We start from the raw sequence: 17,395 nt of genomic DNA on the forward strand, positions 1-17,395 counted from the left end.
TAGAGAGGGTTCGCCAACCAAAGGGTGTTCACTAGTCCCGGGACAGCCATTTCGCAGGCTGGCGTGCCCTACGGGCACCCCAGGAAAGCATCAGCAGCCGCGGAGAGGCTGCAAATTCCTCCAAGCAGAAGGGCTGTCCCCGCCCCCTCTCCCCCGCGCAGCTTGCTCTGCCCTCACCTCCTCCTCGCCGCCCACTCTCGCCGCGGTCTCCTGGCGGCAGCGGCTTTGTCTCGTGGGCTGGTCCCCGGCGGCTGCTTCCCCCAACAGCTGCCGCCCAGGGAGGACGTGGCGCGGGAGCTGTCCAGCGCTCCGGTGCTGAAACCCCGAGCGCTCATCATCCAACACTACCGTGTAAGGGCCATGAAAAGGGCTCGTCCTGGCGCAGCGCGGACATGGAGGAGGATTTATTCCAGCTAAGGCAACTGCCGTAAGTATCATGGGGGCGAGTGAGAGGCAGAAAGGCTTTCTTTTAAAAAACAAAAACCTGCAGGGGGGAGGGCATCTCTGCATGGCTTCCTGAAATTAAAGGGAACTGTTTCAGAGGGAGGAATTAGGCCTGAAGGAAACAAGCCATTTTCCTACCCCCAGCAGTCCAGCCTCTGTGTCTCCGACTCTGTTCAATTTTTCAGATCTGGCAGGATCTTCTGGGGGAGCCACGGGTGTTACGCTTTCCCTTTTAATTGCTCTCAATCCCAAAGGAATTTTGAGGTCTGTGCTTTAAGAAAGCGTTAGCTGCTGTTTTGAAATGTGGACTGAATCGACAAGACCATGCAATGACATTGGTCTTTCCCAACCCTTCTGTGCTGTGAAATTCCTAATTTTTCTGCAAGGTCTTTCAGAAGGAACTGATGTTGCAGGCTGGTTCCTTAAAAGCCAAGATTCCTTCCTAGAGGGGAGGATTGGGCAAAGTCTTGTTTATGAAGTGTGTGCATGAGGACCATGCATGATTACCGAAACCTCTTGCCTTCTTTTGAATGAAAGGTTTTTGTAACAGCTAGCTAGAGTGAGACTCACCATTGGAACATCAGGAATGCACTCCTTTCAGGATGGCAATTTTTCAGGAATACCGAATTTGCTCTGAGAATCTTAGGGGTATAGATTAAGCAATGGAAAGGACAGGGGCCTTGCAGAAGGGTTTACCGAGTCTTCCTACCACACATGGATGGTGATTCATTAAGCAAAAAGAGTATGAGATGGGGCATTGTAAAGAATATATCTTGGAAGGAGAGTTTTAATTCTTAGAATTGCTAGCCATTTGGGTGATGTAAGTAGACTGCCTCTGGGTTTGTTGGAAAGGGTACATCATTGTCAGCAGGTGTGTATTTTCTTGATTTAAAAAAAATGCTGTGTTTTCTTCTCTAAGCTACTGAAGAATTCTCCCAGGTGACTTTTAGTGTGACTAATGTAGCCCTCTGAGGCTCTGTACTGAGAGGGATTGTAGTGTTTACTTCTCTAGCACTGTAAAATTAATTTTCATTTAAAATTTTAATTAATATAAAATGTACCTTCAAGCTTGTATGAATTGATCTACCAATAGCCTGTATTATATAATACAGCATCATTCCACAAATGTTAAAGGACGCCTCATTATAATATCCAGAGGTCAATGTATGTGTCCATAAAAATGTGAAGGTTTGAGTGCAAGTCTATCTAAGAAAACACATCACTTGCACTGAAAAAAAATATTATGTTCAAGAACCAAACTATTATCCCCAAATAAAAGATTATTCACAAATGGAAAGATGGAATTTGGTACTCAGAATGAGAATGCATATTGGAACTGTGTTTTTTTTTTTCTCGGATACATTTTCTTTTCCTTATTTTGTTTTCTTTATTATTATTATTAATTTTTTAAAATTTGCTAAAGGGCACGTTTGCTCACCAAGAGAGAGAGAAAGAGAGAGACAGCAAGCTGCCAGGTCGAGGACTTGATCCATGGTTGGCCATGTGGGAGTCCAGTGCTTTAACCACCATACCATCTGCTGGCCCCAACAATTTCAAATTGTGTCTGATTATGTGAACTTTGCAAAGATTCATTTGTCTATGAAGTCTGCAAAAATCTCACATATATTTAATCTTCTAATATACAGATATGACATTATCACACCAATTTTTTCCTTAATTGAAGAGTAAAAGTGGGACGAGCTGATGGTATAATGGACTCCCACATAGTTGACTCCAGTTCAAGTCCCAGACCTGGCGGCTTAAAACCCACACTGGGCTTGTGTGCATGCATGCCCAAGATCCCGAGAGGAAAATGAAAAAGAAGGGTTTGCAGTGTGGTGATTTCTCACTTTTTATCTCTCTCTCTTTCTCTCTCTGTCTCTCCGGCGAGTGCACACACCATATAGCAAAAATCTCTCTCTAAAAAAAATAAATAAATAAGTAAAAATAAGTTTTTTTACCTTTTAATTTAAAAAATAATTTAGTTTTTATATGACTATAATATAATGTACAAATTCTACTATACAATATAGATGGTAAATAAAGTTCAGAGAGAAGCATGAGAATAAAAATGTCATTATCCCTATTCCCAAATTCCATCCTATTGCCAGAGTTATTTCTTGATTATTCAGGCTTTTTTTTTTTTTAGACATAAATACATATAATACCTATTAGAGAGGCCATATTGTGTACTGATTAAGAACATTGGCTTTTGGACCAGCAAGTCGTATAGTGATTAAGGTTCTGGACTCCCACATGGCTGACCATGGTTCAAGTCCTGGACCTTGCAGCTTCTTTTCCCACTTTCCTTTCTCTCTCTTTGATCAAATTAAGTAATAATAATAATTAATAAAATTAAATAAATATATATTTTTTAAAGAACACTGGCTCTTGAGTCAGACAGATTTGATTCAAATCCTGGCTGTCACTGCCCGACTATGTGACTTTAAGCAAGTCATTTTATTTTTTTGTGACTAAGTTTCCCTAAGCTCTATATAAAATGAGTATCAAAAGAGTAGTTGATTTCTAGCATTATTATGAAGAACAAATGAAATTATGTGTGCTTAATGCTTGGCAGACACAAAGCACTCCACATACAAAGCTATTATTATTATTATCATGCCTGAAAAATCATTTATAAAACCAAAATATGTAGGTTTACTATGTCAGACTCCCCAAAACTGTAATCTGAAAACCCCAGCCTTATACTGAGTGAAGTCAAATCAGCCCTGAAATGTGTTGACCTAAACTTAATTTATAAAGGAAGCTAAAAACAATGGCGTGAATCTGATAGGGTACAAATCACGACTTAGATGTTTTTTTAAATCACACAAGCATATATTGTATACAGATTGCAGGAGGCAGATTTTCTGAGAGCAATATAGTTTAAAAATGTTTTTAAAGAGGTTTTTGCCTTAGGGCATGTGTGCTCACTGGAGAGAGACAGAGACAGAGACAGTGAGAGAAAAAGTGAGAACATCCCCCCTCCCACCAGGCAGAATGACCACACCGCAATCTCTTCTCCTCCATTCTCCTCCCAGGATCTTGGGCATGCATGCTCTTGTGCCTGGCATGATTTTCAAATCACTGAGTCCAGGACTTGAACCATGGTTGGCCATGTGAGAATCCAGCTACATAACTGCTACACAGTCTTCTGGCCCCCTAAAAAAAGATTTTTTTTTTTTTGAAGCGCCTTGTAGGAGGTTGGCAAGAGTAGACTTTGGAACAGGCTCAGTCCTGTGAGAGGCCAAGTGTTAGTAGATTATAAGCCACTAAGTAGTTTACAGGGTCGGGGGAGGGGGAAGGGGATGAGGGTAGCACCTAAGAAAACAGTCTGCTCACTCGGGAGTGGTTCATTCGAGACCACGAACAACCTTTGTCTTTCTCCTGCTGTCCGCCTGGACAGAATCAAGTACAGGAGATTCAGGAGGCTGAGATTTTTGCACCCACTTCTGCCTGATTGTGGGACCTTGTGCACTTTGGGCTATTTTAGGTCTCACTTCTAGGAGGGTTTCTTTTTTTTTTTTTTTTCCGGAGAGGTTTTTGCCATAGGGCGTGTGCACTCACCAGAAAGACAGAGAGAGAGAGACAGAAAGCGAGAAATCACCCCCCAGGGGGATGGCCACACCGCAATCCCTTCTCCTCCATTCTCCTCGCAGGATCTTAGGCACACGTGCTCATGCACCTGGCGTGAGTTTAAGCCACCCGATCCGGGACTCGAACTGCGGTCAACTACATGGGAGTCCAGCGACATAGCCATTATGCTAACTGCTGGTCCCAGTATCTTTTAATTTTTATTTTAAAACAAAATTTTAAAAAGATTTATTTATTTAATTCACTCATTTATTTTAATTTGGACAGAGAGAGAGAAAAAAAATGAGAAAGCAAGCCACTAGGTCTGGGACTTAAACCATGGTCAGCCATGTGGGAGTATCTAGTGCCTTAACCACCACACCACCTGCTGGTCCCCTGATGTAGGTATTTTTGACAATATCTCACTGTGTCCCAATTCTCCTGCCCCAACCCCCTAAATAGCTAGCATCACAGGCATGCACAAGAATGCCTGGCCTGTTCAGATTTGCCTAGAACTAAACCCGGGCCTCTCATGAGGCTTCCAGTCTCCAAAGTGGTAATACCACTTGGCTGGGCCTGGTATCATCATCATCATCATTTTTTTTTAGAGAGTTTTTTTTTTCTATAGGGTGCGTGCACTCGCCAGAAAGACAGGGAGATAGAAAACGAGAAATCACCCCCACCAGGGGGATGGGCACACTGCAATCCCTTCTCCTCTCTCCTCTCAGAATCTTGGGCATGCACACAGACGCGCCTGGCATGAGTTTAAGCCACCAAGTCTGAGACTTGAACTGCGGTCAACTACATGGGAGTCCAGCACCATAGCCGTTACACTAGCTGCTGGTCTGGGGGCCTGGTATAATTATTAATAGTATCCCTTTCACTCTTTAATCCAGGGTTTCTCAACCTTGATACTATTCACATTTTAGACCAGATAATACTTACCTGGGGAAAGGGCTGTCCTATGGTTAGCTTATTTCTTAGTGTCTGCCTTCTCTAACATTTAGGATGTTTAGCAGCATCTGAGGCCTCCTCTACCCAGCAGATGTCGTTCCTAACCACCACACCCGCCCCGCCCCGAGTCATGACAACAGAGACTCTCTCCAGACATTGCCCTATCTCCTAGGGGGCTAAATGACCCCTGGGTGAGAATCAAGGCTCTAAATGTACTTTATATAATAAATCAGTCACTCTATTTCTCTTCTTTTTTTTTTTTTTTTTTTTTTTTCCCCTTGTTTTTTTTTTTTTTTTTTTTTTTTTTTTTTTTTTTTTTTTTTTGAGAGAGAGGTTTTTTACTGTAGGGCATGTGTACTTGCCAGAGAGACAGACAAGTGAGAAATCCCCCCCAAACAGGAATGGACACACCACAATCCCTTCTCCTCCGGTTTCTTCTCAGGATTTTGGGCATGCACGTACACGCATCTGGTGTGAGTTGCAGCATAACCATTACATCGTCTGCTGGTCCCTCGGTCACTCTCTTTCTGGAGCATCTTCGGATCTCTCTAAAGCTCACTCCTCAGGCCAGGTACAGTTCTGTACCGGGAACATTATCTAATTCCTAGAGACAGCAACAGCTCACTTGCCAGCGTGAGTTACATATGCAAACCAGCCAAACCAGAACCCACACTCCCAACCAGCCCTTCATCAGGTTCTCAGGCTTCTCAAACTCTGGGCCACATCCACTTGGCCTCATCGCCCCTGACCTGGGTCCTAGACAGGCAGAGACAGCCCTAAATCCCAGAGTCAGATTAAATGATTCTAACTAGCCAGCCCCAAGCCTCCTTACTCTGCCTCACCTGAGCTTTTCTGTGGAAACCACAGTGAAAGCTCTTGCCCGTGTTTGCCTTCCTCGCTCTGCTTCCTGGTCCTTGGTGCTTCCAGGGGTGGCCCCTTGCAATGTGCTGTGGCCCTTCTTCTTGAGACCTGTACACGCAGCTGAGTGTATCTTTCCAGTGGCATTCATATTCTGATTTCTTGGGCTTGCTGTACCTAGGTAATAATAATTATAAATAAATAAATAAATACACACACACACACACACACACACACACACACACACACACACACAGGTGTTTTTTTGTTTTTGTTTTTGTTTTTTTCTTGCCAGAGGGTGCTTGTACTTGCTGGAGAGAGACAGAAAAAAAGAGAGTTTTGGGGGGATTTTAGGTGCATACACATGTGCACAGTGTGTTTTTCTTTTTTTTTTTAAAGAATATTTTATTTATTATTATTATTTTTTCTTTAATTTGACCAGAGAGAGAGAAAAAGAGGGAAAGTGAGAAAGACAAGCCACCAGTCCAGGACTCGAGTCACAGTCAGCTATGTGGGAGTCCAGCACCCTAACCATCATGCCACCTGCTGGCCCCCACAATGTGTTTTTCAAGCTGCTGGGTCTGAGACTAGAACTGTGCAATCGGTCATGTGGAATCCATCTGCCTTAACCACCAGGCTAACGGCTAGCCAGAAAACCTTTATTTTGAAAACTCCGTCATCTGTTTCTCCTCTTGTGGGGTAATGGGTCTGAGAGACTTCTCAAAACTCAACTCTGATCACCTTCCATCTTCTTGCTGCTACTTGAAACCCTTCAAAGGCATCCCATTGGTCTCAGGATAACACAGCGAAGCCCCGCTGTGGTCCGCTCTGCTCCATCCGGCCTGCCATCTGACCTGTGCTCCGGATCGCACCTGCTGGCTGCTGCACCAGCTGCTGCCTTACTCTTCCTCTGCCTGTATATGACCGTCCCTGTTCCTGACTCAGCCTCCGTGTGGAGTCTTCTCTGACCCCTGCCCTCTCTAGTACTTTCTTCTTTTTTTTTTTTTTAAGAATTTTAAAATTTAATTTTATTCGTCATATGTGTGTGTGTGTGTGTGTGTGTGTGTGTGTGTGTGTATACTTTTTTTTTTGACCAGAGAGAGAGGAGGGGAAAGTGAGAAAGCAATTCACCAGGTTCAGGACTTGAACCACTGTTGGTCATGTGGGAGTCCAGAACCTTAACCACCATGCCACCTGCCAGCCCCCCTCCAAAAGTGTTGTTGTTGTTTTTATCTTGTCATCCTATTTGTTTCCTTCTCAAGACCCATTCATTTACAAATGTACAATGATGCGTATTTCTCTCAAAACCGTCCACTTGCCATCCATTCCAGGGGAGCAGGGACCATGCCAGCTCTGTCCCCCTTTTATCTCAGCACTCAGCGCATAGTCAGCCCTCAGGAAGCACTTGTAGAAATCCAGGAGGATAGAGCCAGGCTCTCCAGCTGCTCCCAAGGCAGTCACTCCTTTTCTCTTTGTGACACTGTGTAAGGCGTGACCTGCCCAGGGCCACAGAGCTACTGACTGGTGTGGGTCAAGGGATTCAAACCCAAGCCAGTCTGTTTGCTAGAGCTGGGCTCTCTTCTCTCCCATGGGAGACCACTTCTCTCAGTGCCACCCTGCTTCATCACAGGTTGGTTTAAGCCTCTTTCTTAGTCTGATAGATTCAAAACTCAACAGCTAAAAGTCCAGAAGCTCACATGAAAGAAGAGACAACTTCTTTATCTAAAACACCCTAATCAAATCACAGGACCTAATTTAAGGTACTGAAGTAAATGATCTGAGGTTTCAAACAAGGTCTTTAACTTGACAGCTATTTCCTCAAGTTTTTCTCTTCCTTAAATAGCCAAATTATGTAAAATAAATGTTCCATGCTATTTTGGAAAATTATATGAGATATATATATGTGTCTAAAACAAATGCCAAGAAATTGGGAGCCAGCCTGTTTTGAAGTCCTCCTCTATTTAACATATGCCACTGCTATTTTCTTTCTTTCATATTACATTTTTTTCCCTTAGGAAATCTTGGCTCGTGTAGTTGATAAATACTTTTAGGAACCCAACTAATTCAAAATGTAGTCTTGCTTCCTGAGTATAATTTAATATCGAAGGCTTCTCTTATCTTTGTTTTAAAACCAACTTTAATAAAGAAAGGTGTCCTGGCTTCCAGTGGTTTGCCAGAGAAGAAATGTGGATGGACCCTGGTTTAAAACTGCAGCGAGGTTGGTAGCAGTAGCTCAGAGGTTAAGGCAGCTGGATCCCACTGCCCAACTACGTGGTTCGAGTGTAAGACCCAGCAGCTTAGAAAGCGCACCAGGAACACGTGCACGTGTGCCCAAAACACCAAGAGGAGAATAGAGGAGAAGGGATTGTGGCGTGGCCATCCCCCCAGGGGGTGATTTCTCGGTTTCTGTCTCTGTTTCCCTCTGGTAAGTGCATGTGCCCTATAGCAAAATTAAATTAAATTAAATTAAATTAAAATAAAAAAACTGTCTAAATAATAATAATAACTCATTGTATGGGTATACCACATTGTGTTCATCCATCCATCCTCCAGTGGACCCTTGGGTCAGTCCCACTCTGGACTATTGTTGTGCAGATCAACTTAAACTTAAAAAATATATATTTAGTTGAAAGGATGTGGGCACCTAGGCGCACGCACTCACACCCTGTGTGTTTTTCCATCAGGGCTGGGATTTGCGCTACCATCTGCCATGTGGGATCCCTTAACCACTAGGCTACAGGGCTGGCCCTCACATCTTAAATTCAGTGGCATCTAGAAGGTTCATGATGCTGTCAACCACCACCTGTATCTAGTTCCAGAGGGTTTTCATCATCCCAGAGGGAGCCCCTTGCCCCTCCCCACCCCTCGGCAATCCCACCAGGCCCAGACGCCCATCTGCTCTGTGTCTGATGAGTTCTCTTCTCTAGATGTCTCACATCATACATGTGTCATCTTCTGCATCTGACTTCTTTCACTCGGCACCGTGTTTTCCAGGTTCATCTGTGTTATAGCATGCGTCAGCAGCCTGAGGACTTGGCCTTTTTTACTTTTTTTTTTTTTAAAGATTTTTTCAAATTTTAAATTCATTTATTTATTTTAGCTTATTTTTACATTTTCCTACAAACATTTACTTTACATATCAAAAAATTTTAACTCTTACTCCATAGTCCTTGAAAGTTAATACGCAACTTTCAAAATTTCAAAATACTGAATTTTAAATATAATGTTCAAAATATTTGTTAGAATTTGGTGTAATTTTGTTTATGACTGTAACAACAGAAACAGTATGGTTTTAAATATCTTTGAGAAAAATATTTACATGTCAGCTACTCAAATGGTGGTTTTAAAATTTTTAGTTTTGGTATAGCATGGCTTGCAGGAGAGAGTCAAAGCAAGGGAAAGTGAGAAATCACCCCCAAGGGGATGGTCATGCCACAGTCCCTCCTCCTCCATTCTCCTCTCTGGATTTGGGCACACACAGATAATACCTGGCGTGATTTTCAAGCTGCTGGGTCTGAGACTTGAACCACAGAGTCATCTATGTGGGATCCAGCTGCCTTACCCTCCATACCACCTGCTGGCCCAGACTTTTTTTAAATATATTTATTTATTTCATGAATATGAGAGAGATAGAGAGAGAAACGGCTCCATGACAGAGATGACAGAGGTCTGACGGTGCCCAGTTTACTGAGGAAGTCCTGGCCTCAAACCTACAACCTTTCCATGTGAGTCTGCCTCACAGAGAACCACACTTCAGTGCTACGCTACCATCCAGCCCTGGAGGGCTTTTTTTTTCTTTCTTTCTTTATTTGTGTAGGGATATGCTAGGGCCTGCTCATACCAGCTCTAGAGGGCCGATCAGTGGATTTTTAAATGTTCAAGAACTTTCTAGGCCTGTTATTCAACCACCAGTTGCTTGAAATTGACCATGATGGGAGTCTTTGCTCCATACATAGTGGCAAATGCAACCAGTCAACATTCCTGGGGACTTGAGACCAGACAGTGGCACAGTGATCATGCAGCTAGGATCACATGGTGAAGGTTCTGGGTTTACATCCCAGGACCTCCCTGAGCATGCTGGGTATATGTGAGTGCCTGTGATCCGGGCTGGATGAAATGGGGAGTGGATTGCAGTGTGAAGATCCTGCCGGTGGTACCTGCCTCCTACCTCCCGCCAGCCCCAGTCTCGCTCTCTTTCTCATGGAAGGGATAAATAAGTGAAAGATATATTAATATCTGGGGAGGTATTGGGAGCCAGGTTACACTGGTTTAGAATGCCTCATCTCTATCAGTCCTCCCCAAAAGCTACCCAAAGAAGTACATACTCTGAATAAAATAGTGTTCTTGCTTGGCCCGGGCTGCTTAGGAGGTGCCTGAGTCCCACCTTCCTGCCAGATGTCCAGGCCTGAGGCCGTCTGTCTCCAAGTCCTGGCTCCTAAGTGACACCTGCCTTCCAGCTGTACTGGATGCCCCAGCTTCAGACTGCAGGGACGTATGTCTGAGTCCTGTATCATAGGCCTCTCAGGTGAGCTGCAGGCATCCCGCTCAGCAAGCAGAAAGTGAGGGGGCCTCAGGGCTCCGCCCCTGAGAGTTATTGTGTGCTGTGAAGAAGCCTGGGCAGCTAGCGAGCTCAGAATTGCTCCTGGCATCTTCTGATCAGCAACGTCAGGACCACCTGGGGACATATGAGAAACTCAGATTCTCAGTCCTCAGCCAAGACCTTCTGAGTCAGACCTGGGGACAGAGCTCAGTCATCTGTGTTGTAACCAGCCCTGCAGGGGTTCTGGGCTCCATCCAGCTCACAAACCCCTGAACTGAAGTGACCAGAGAGCTATCAGCCAGCTGGAATCGAGCTGTGCCTTTTTTTTTTTTTTTTAAGCTTATCTATTTCTTTCCAAGTGAGAGAGACAGTGAGAAGGAGAAAGCACACTCCCCCCCCCCCTCCCCAACAGGGTCCTGACACCGTAATCTGCCCCAGACTCAGCCACCCAGGGTTGCAGGCACACACTTGCCTGGCCTGTGCAGGGAGGTCTCTGGGTATGAACCAGGACCCTCCCCATGTGGTTAGCTTTGCAGAACATTGCATCTTACCTCGGCACCACCGTCTGGTCCCTGGGCTGTCAGGCCTTTTGATTCTGCTCCAGAACACCTTGTTCCACTGTCTGGCAAGCCCGCCTTTGCAGGCCAGCTTAGTTCAGGCCTCTCATTCATTCCTCAGACATGTGAATGCTTGCGAGAAGCACTGGCCCGACACCTAGTGACTAAGACCTATGCCTCTGATACTAAAGATACCGAGACTGAATGAAGGCTCAGCTCCAGTCAAGCTGTGTGACCTAGAGGAAGTGCCTTAACTTTTCTGAGTGTTTTCTCATCTATAAAATGGGTATAGTAACAGTCTCTAATTCATAAGTCAATTTTCAGGGTAACAGGAGATGATAGAAAGGTCTCAGTATAGCTCTTGGTGTATAGCAAGTGTTAATAAATACTGGGTCATGAGAAAAGTCCTGACACACTTTTCCATAGAAAAATATGAAAAAGGAGGTCATGACTTTTACGACAACCCAATAGTTGTAAGGTTTGAGGGCTATCATCTAAGAAGTTTGTGGAGGGAAATTCAGTGGTCATCCCTCACATTTATTTTTAAAAAACACAAGTGATAAAAGATCCTGAGAGCTGAAGATAATTTGGAGAGGAGAATGATGGACTATGGAATGTCTGTTTCATCTAAAAGGGGCAGCACTGTTCAGACCAGCCACCATTCCCACGTGGGAGTGTGAGCCCCAGACAGCCAGACTACTACTTTTTCAAGAAACATTGGCAATCTAGCTTTTTTTTGAGAGATTTTTGCTACAGGGCACATGCACTCGACAGAGAGAGACAGACAGAAAGCAAGAAATCACCCCCCTGGGGGAATGGCCACGGTGCAATCCCTTCTCCTCCATTCTCCTCTCGGGATCTTGGGCATGCATGCACATGCACCCAGCATGAGTTTAAGCCAGCAGATCCGGGACTCGAACTGCAGTCGACTTCATGGGAGTCCAGTGATGTTACCATTATGCCATCTGCTGGTCCCGGGAATCTAGATTTTTATGTGAATTCTCCCGATTTCAAAATTTGGACATTTACTTAAAATTTTAAAAAAGAAAAATTAAAAAAAAGTACTGTTTGGCCAGTATGTGGTATGGAGGTTAAGGTGACTGGATCCCACATGGCTGGCTGTGCAGTTTGGATCCTGGCCTGGAAGCCTATAAAATATGCCAGGAATGTGTGCGTGTGTGCCCAAATTCCAACAAGAGAATGGAGGAGGGATTGCAGCATGGCCACCACCCTCCAGGAGTGATTTCTCACTCTCACTCTGTCTCTCTCCCGTGAGCACATATCTCCTTTAGCAAAATTAACAAATTAAATAAATAAACAAACAAATAAATAAACAAATAAAATACTGCTCGAGCCCAGCTTTTGTGAGCCTAATGTAACCTTTAATGATTGAATTGTTATTTCTGTTAGATATAAATGAGTCTAAATTTTGAAACAAATGTACTTCCAAGCAGTAGTGGGGTCTAGAATAAAGATATCTTTGTTCACATAGCCTGCCCGGTGAATCAAGCTCCTGGAATTGTGTGGTGCCTGACCTGCCCCACGGTAGGTGGCAACCCTGATGTTCTAACACTTTTATTTGTTACCACCACCATCACCCCTACCACGTCAACTCAGAAGGAATGCCTGCCTCCACCCATGCAAGTCTCCAACCCATGAGAAGACGTTCACCTGTCCTGGGACCGAGAGCTGGGCAGTATGGCTATCGTGGGGGAGTTCTAGCCATTGTGACCAGTTCTGCTCTATTCTCTAGGGTGGTGAAATTCCGTCGCACGGGCGAGAGTGCAAGGTCAGAGGACGACACCGCTTCAGGAGAGCATGAGGTCCAGATCGAAGGGGTCCGTACTGGCCTAGAGGCTGTTGAGCTGGACGATGGAGCAGCTGTGCCCAAGGAGTTTGCCAATCCCACTGATGGTGAGGGGGCCAGGTGGTTGGGACATCAGCCTGGGACACTGTGAGGGGCTCTGAGGCACCAGGCGGTGGTCTCAGAAGGGCCTCATGAAGGGGCAGTTGAGAGCCCAGTGGGTGCAGGGGTGATGCTGAAAGAGTTGGCTGAACTTACTTGATTTACTTCAGCAGGCAGGGTTACATCACAATCCCTACCAGACAGCATGACTTGGCCGAGAATGATAACAATGATGATGAGAAAAATGATGATAAGGGTCTGCAGGTAGAGGGAGTGGTGGTTAAGGTGCTAGATTCTACATGCCTGACTCGGCACTTCAAGTCCTAGATTGGTGGTTTGAAAAATATGCCAGGCACGTGTGTGTGTGTGTGTGTGTATGCCCGTGCATGCCCCCAAGCCCCAGGGTAGAGACCGAAGGAGAAGGGACTGTAGAGTGGTTATCCCCCGGGGGACCATTTCTCACTTTCTCTGTCTTTCTCTCTCTCTCAATCTGGCGAGTGCACAGACCCTATGGCAAATATCTAAAACATTAATATGTAAATAAATGAAGATGATGTTATGGTGGTGATGGAGGGGGGTGGAGGGGGGGTGGTGATGATGGTAATGATAATGATGGTGATGATGGTGTTGATAGTGATGATAATAGTAATGATGGTGGGATGGAGGGATGATGATGTTGATGGTGGTACTGGTGATGATGATGGTGATGATAATGGTGATGGTGTTGATGATGATGAAAATGATGGTGGTGATGATAATGGTGGGGATGATGATGTTGACAGCGATGATGTTGGTAATGATAATGATGGAGATGATGGTGTTGATAGTGATGATAACGGTGGTGGTGATGATGATAATGGTGATGATGGCAGTGGGGATGATGATGTTGATGGTGGTGATGATGGTAATGATAATGATGATGATGATGAAAATGATGGTGGTGCTGATGACGATGGTGACCATAGCAATGGGGATGATGATGTTGATGGTGATAATGATAGTGATGGTAACAATGCTATGGTACTTGTGATCATGTGATGATGGTGATGATGGTAAGGATGATGATTATAATGGCGATTGTGGTGATGATGAAGATGGTGTGGTGATGGAAGATAGTATAATGATGGCAATGGTGATGATGTCAGTTCTGATGATAGCGGTGATGATAATAGTGATTACGATGATGATATATGGGAACAGCTGTCATTGGCTAAGGAATCACTGTGGCATGCACTATTCTAAGCACTCTATACGTAGTACTTCACAACAGTTCCAATCGGAACTATTATCACCATCTTTCCCATTTTGCAGATGAGGTTAAGGATCTGCCCAGGCAGTCTGGTCTCAGAAGTCACATTCTTGCCCATGATCTGGTGCTGACTCTGAGCAGAGCTGCTCAAATATGGGAGCTGAGGCAGTATCTGGTGTGGATCAGACCACCTGATGTTGATGGGTGAGAATATCCAATGCATTCCTGAAATGCCCCAGATTCCCAATATAAGGAAGGATTAGTGACTATAACCCAGGGCCTGTTGGCAGGTCTAAGGAGGCAATGCCTGGGAAGGAAGGGGAGGAAGTGGTTAGGAGCAGAATCTTGACTTCCGGGCTCAACTCTACAGTGTGCCACTATGTAACACAGGGCAAGTCTGCATTCTCCTCTGTATAGAACAGTCCCAGTACTCGGCTCATAGGGTCGTGATGGGGACTAAATAAATAATGTCCGTCAAGCTTTCAGTACAGTGCCTGGCACATCATGACTGCGAGGTAAATCCATCATATTATTATTATTACTATTCTCGCTATTAATGATGTTGTGGGTCCCACTCTGCTTTCTCCTCAATACTTTTTTGCTAGAGGAAACTAAAACTTGCTAGTGTGATAAACACCAGCTCATACTTCTAGGAGAAATTATGATTATTGTTATTGAGGCCCATGGTTAAAGTTCCCAAAAGATGGTGACTCTTAGCAAGGGCATGACATCCTCAAAGGCCATTTATGAAAGGGTCACCCAGCATCCTCTTTTAGTATATTTATTTATTATTTAGATTTTTTCCACAGGGTGTGTGTGCTCTCTGGGAAGAGGGAGAAAGAGACAGAAAAAGTGAGAAATCGCCCTCCATGGGGGATGACCATGGTTCAATCCCTTCTCCTCCATTCTCCTCTTGGGATTTTTGGGAATGCATGCACTTATGTCTGGCATGAGTTTCAAGCCACCAGGTCCGGGACTCCAAGTCCAGAGTCAACCATGTGGGATCCAGCACCTTAACCACCATGCCACCTGCTGTCGCAGTGTTTTTATTTTTTAATTAATTTTTCATTTTAAAATCATTTTAGGCTTACAGAAAAATTGCACAGATAGTACAGAAAGTTCCCACAGACCCTTCACCCACTTTCCCTAGTATTATTATCTTACCTAGCCTTGGTACATTTGTCAAAACTAAGACATTCGCATTGGTTCACAGTGTCAACTAACCTCCAGACTTTATTCAGATCTCACGTGTTTTTCCAGTGAGGTTGTTCCAGGGTACAATCCAGCATGCCACAAGGTGTTTAGTCTTTTAGAATTTTTCAGAATACTTATTCATTTATAAATGACACCCAAAATTTTCTGAGCATGAAAACAATCCATGTGAGGACCAGTAGATTGATGTAATTGACCACGGTTTGAGTCCCAGGCGCGGTGACTTGAAACTCATCCCAGGCATGTGTGCGTATGTGCCCAAAATCCTGAGAGGAGAATGGAGAAGAAAGAACTGTAGTGTGGTCATTCCCCCTGGGGGGTGATTTCTCACTTTCTGTTTCTCTTGTCTTTCCAGTGAGTGCACACACCCTATAGCAAAAATCTCTCTCTCAGAAAAAAACAACAAAACAAATACAATCCTTATGCATTCAGAAAGCATTCAGATAGTACAGAAATATGAGTGTTGTTTTCAAAGACGACCCTGTTAATGTCCTCTTAGTCTCACTTGCCCTGTGTGATGCATGCACACACATACGTATCTAATTTTATCCAAACACTGCTTTTCCAGAACGTATCTCTCTGTACTTGCATTTTTCACTTAAGAATATAGCGTGGACATCATTCCATCTGCCTGCAGAAATGAATTCTACCTTTAAAAAGTTTTTTTTTTTTCTGGGGCCAGTAGGTGTTGTGGTGGTTAAGGCACTGGACTCCCACATAGCCAAATGTGGTTCAAGCCCCAGACCTGGCAGCTTAAAAATCACATCAGACGTGTGTGCATGCATGCCCAGAATCCCAGGAGGAGAATGAAGGAGAAGGGATTGTGGTGTGACCAGCCCCCTGGTGGGGTGATTTTTCAGTTTCCCTCTCTCTCTCTAGAAAGCACATGCACCCTATGGCAAAAACCTAAAAAACGAACAACAGTAAAGTACTTTTTTAATATGGAAGTGATAAATTGAAAAAGGAAGAAATGTGAATACTTGGTAATTCATATATATAATATATTCATATATAATATACATATATCACACACATATTATATATACACTCTATATCTATCTGTATCTATATCTATATCCAGACTGGTTTTCCATGTTGTATACAGTGTTGCAATAGCAAGATACCTCTTCACCCCTGCTGGGATATTTTTCCAGAATAAGTTTAGAAGCAGCATGAGATGCCTTTAATTAGCTTGACTGAAAACCACCCCAGAACCTCTTATGTTCAGATAACTTCAGGACACACTGATTCTTTTCTCCCCTTCCTCGTTCTCCTTCTCAGATACTTTCATGGTGGAAGATGCGGTGGAAGCCATTGGGTTTGGGAAATTCCAGTGGAAGCTGTCTGTTCTCACCGGTTTGGCTTGGGCAAGTATTGGGGTGATGGGGCAGTGGACTCACATGTATAGCTAAGGAACCTCCACCCTGCTCAACTGAGTACCCATGGTCCACAGGGAAGAGAACATTTCCCTGTACATAGAGTCTTTGCTTATAACCAATCAACAGAGTTCACGTACAGTGAGCAGTGGTAGTGATCAGGGTGTGTGCTTTTGGGGAGTTGAATGTGGTTGATGATGGCTCTCAAAAAGTTGAAGCATCAGGGCTGGCAGTTGGCATGGTGGTTGAGAACGCTGGACTCCCACATGGCTGACTGCGGTTCAAGTCCTGGACCCAGTAGCTTACTTTCTTAGTTTCTCTCTCTCTCTGTCCCTCTCTGTTCAAACTAAAATAAATAAATAAAGTTAAATATAATAATTCTTAAAAAAAAAAACAAAACAGTTGAAACTCCTAGCTAATTAGTGATTCTCAACTCTTTGAAGCTACCATGAGATTATGGGGTTGACTGTGGCACTCTCCTGAGAAAACCACACACAGGGACCAGTGTGACCAGCAGTTAGCGTAATGGCTATGTCACTGGACTCCCATGTAGTCAACCACGGTTCGAGTCCTGGACCTGGTGGTTTAAACTCACGCCAGGCGCGTGTGTGTGCATGCTCAAGATTCCGAGAGGAGAATGGAGAAGGGATTGCGGCGTGGCCATCCCCCCCGGGGGGTGATTTCTCTCTTTCTCTCTCTCTCTCTCTCTCTCTCTCTTTCTCTCTC

General features: G+C 44.3%; 1 protein-coding gene and 1 long non-coding RNA gene across 2 annotated transcripts in view; one reads left to right on the plus strand and one right to left on the minus strand.

Annotated features, from left to right (window-relative positions):
- Positions 1 to 85: 85 nt before the first annotated feature.
- The window catches only part of SVOP (SV2 related protein), a 70,323-nt gene continuing 53,013 nt past the window's right edge, over positions 86 to 17,395 (plus strand). The window contains exons 1-3 of the mRNA XM_006151495.1: positions 86 to 427; positions 12,680 to 12,840; positions 16,575 to 16,660. Coding sequence (XP_006151557.1) covers positions 393 to 427; positions 12,680 to 12,840; positions 16,575 to 16,660 — 282 coding nt within the window. The 5' untranslated portion in view covers positions 86 to 392. The remainder of the gene's footprint in view (positions 428 to 12,679; positions 12,841 to 16,574; positions 16,661 to 17,395) is intronic.
- LOC102484050 (uncharacterized) lies at positions 5,428 to 12,645 on the minus strand. Its single transcript, XR_335012.1, has 3 exons — positions 12,598 to 12,645; positions 5,814 to 6,006; positions 5,428 to 5,575 (listed from the first exon to the last, which is right to left on the minus strand). It is a non-coding gene; the product is annotated as an uncharacterized LOC102484050 (long non-coding RNA).

Source organism: Tupaia chinensis, unplaced genomic scaffold, assembly GCF_000334495.1.
Source record: "Tupaia chinensis unplaced genomic scaffold, TupChi_1.0 Scaffold000320_1, whole genome shotgun sequence".
Lineage (NCBI taxonomy): Eukaryota > Metazoa > Chordata > Mammalia > Scandentia > Tupaiidae > Tupaia > Tupaia belangeri.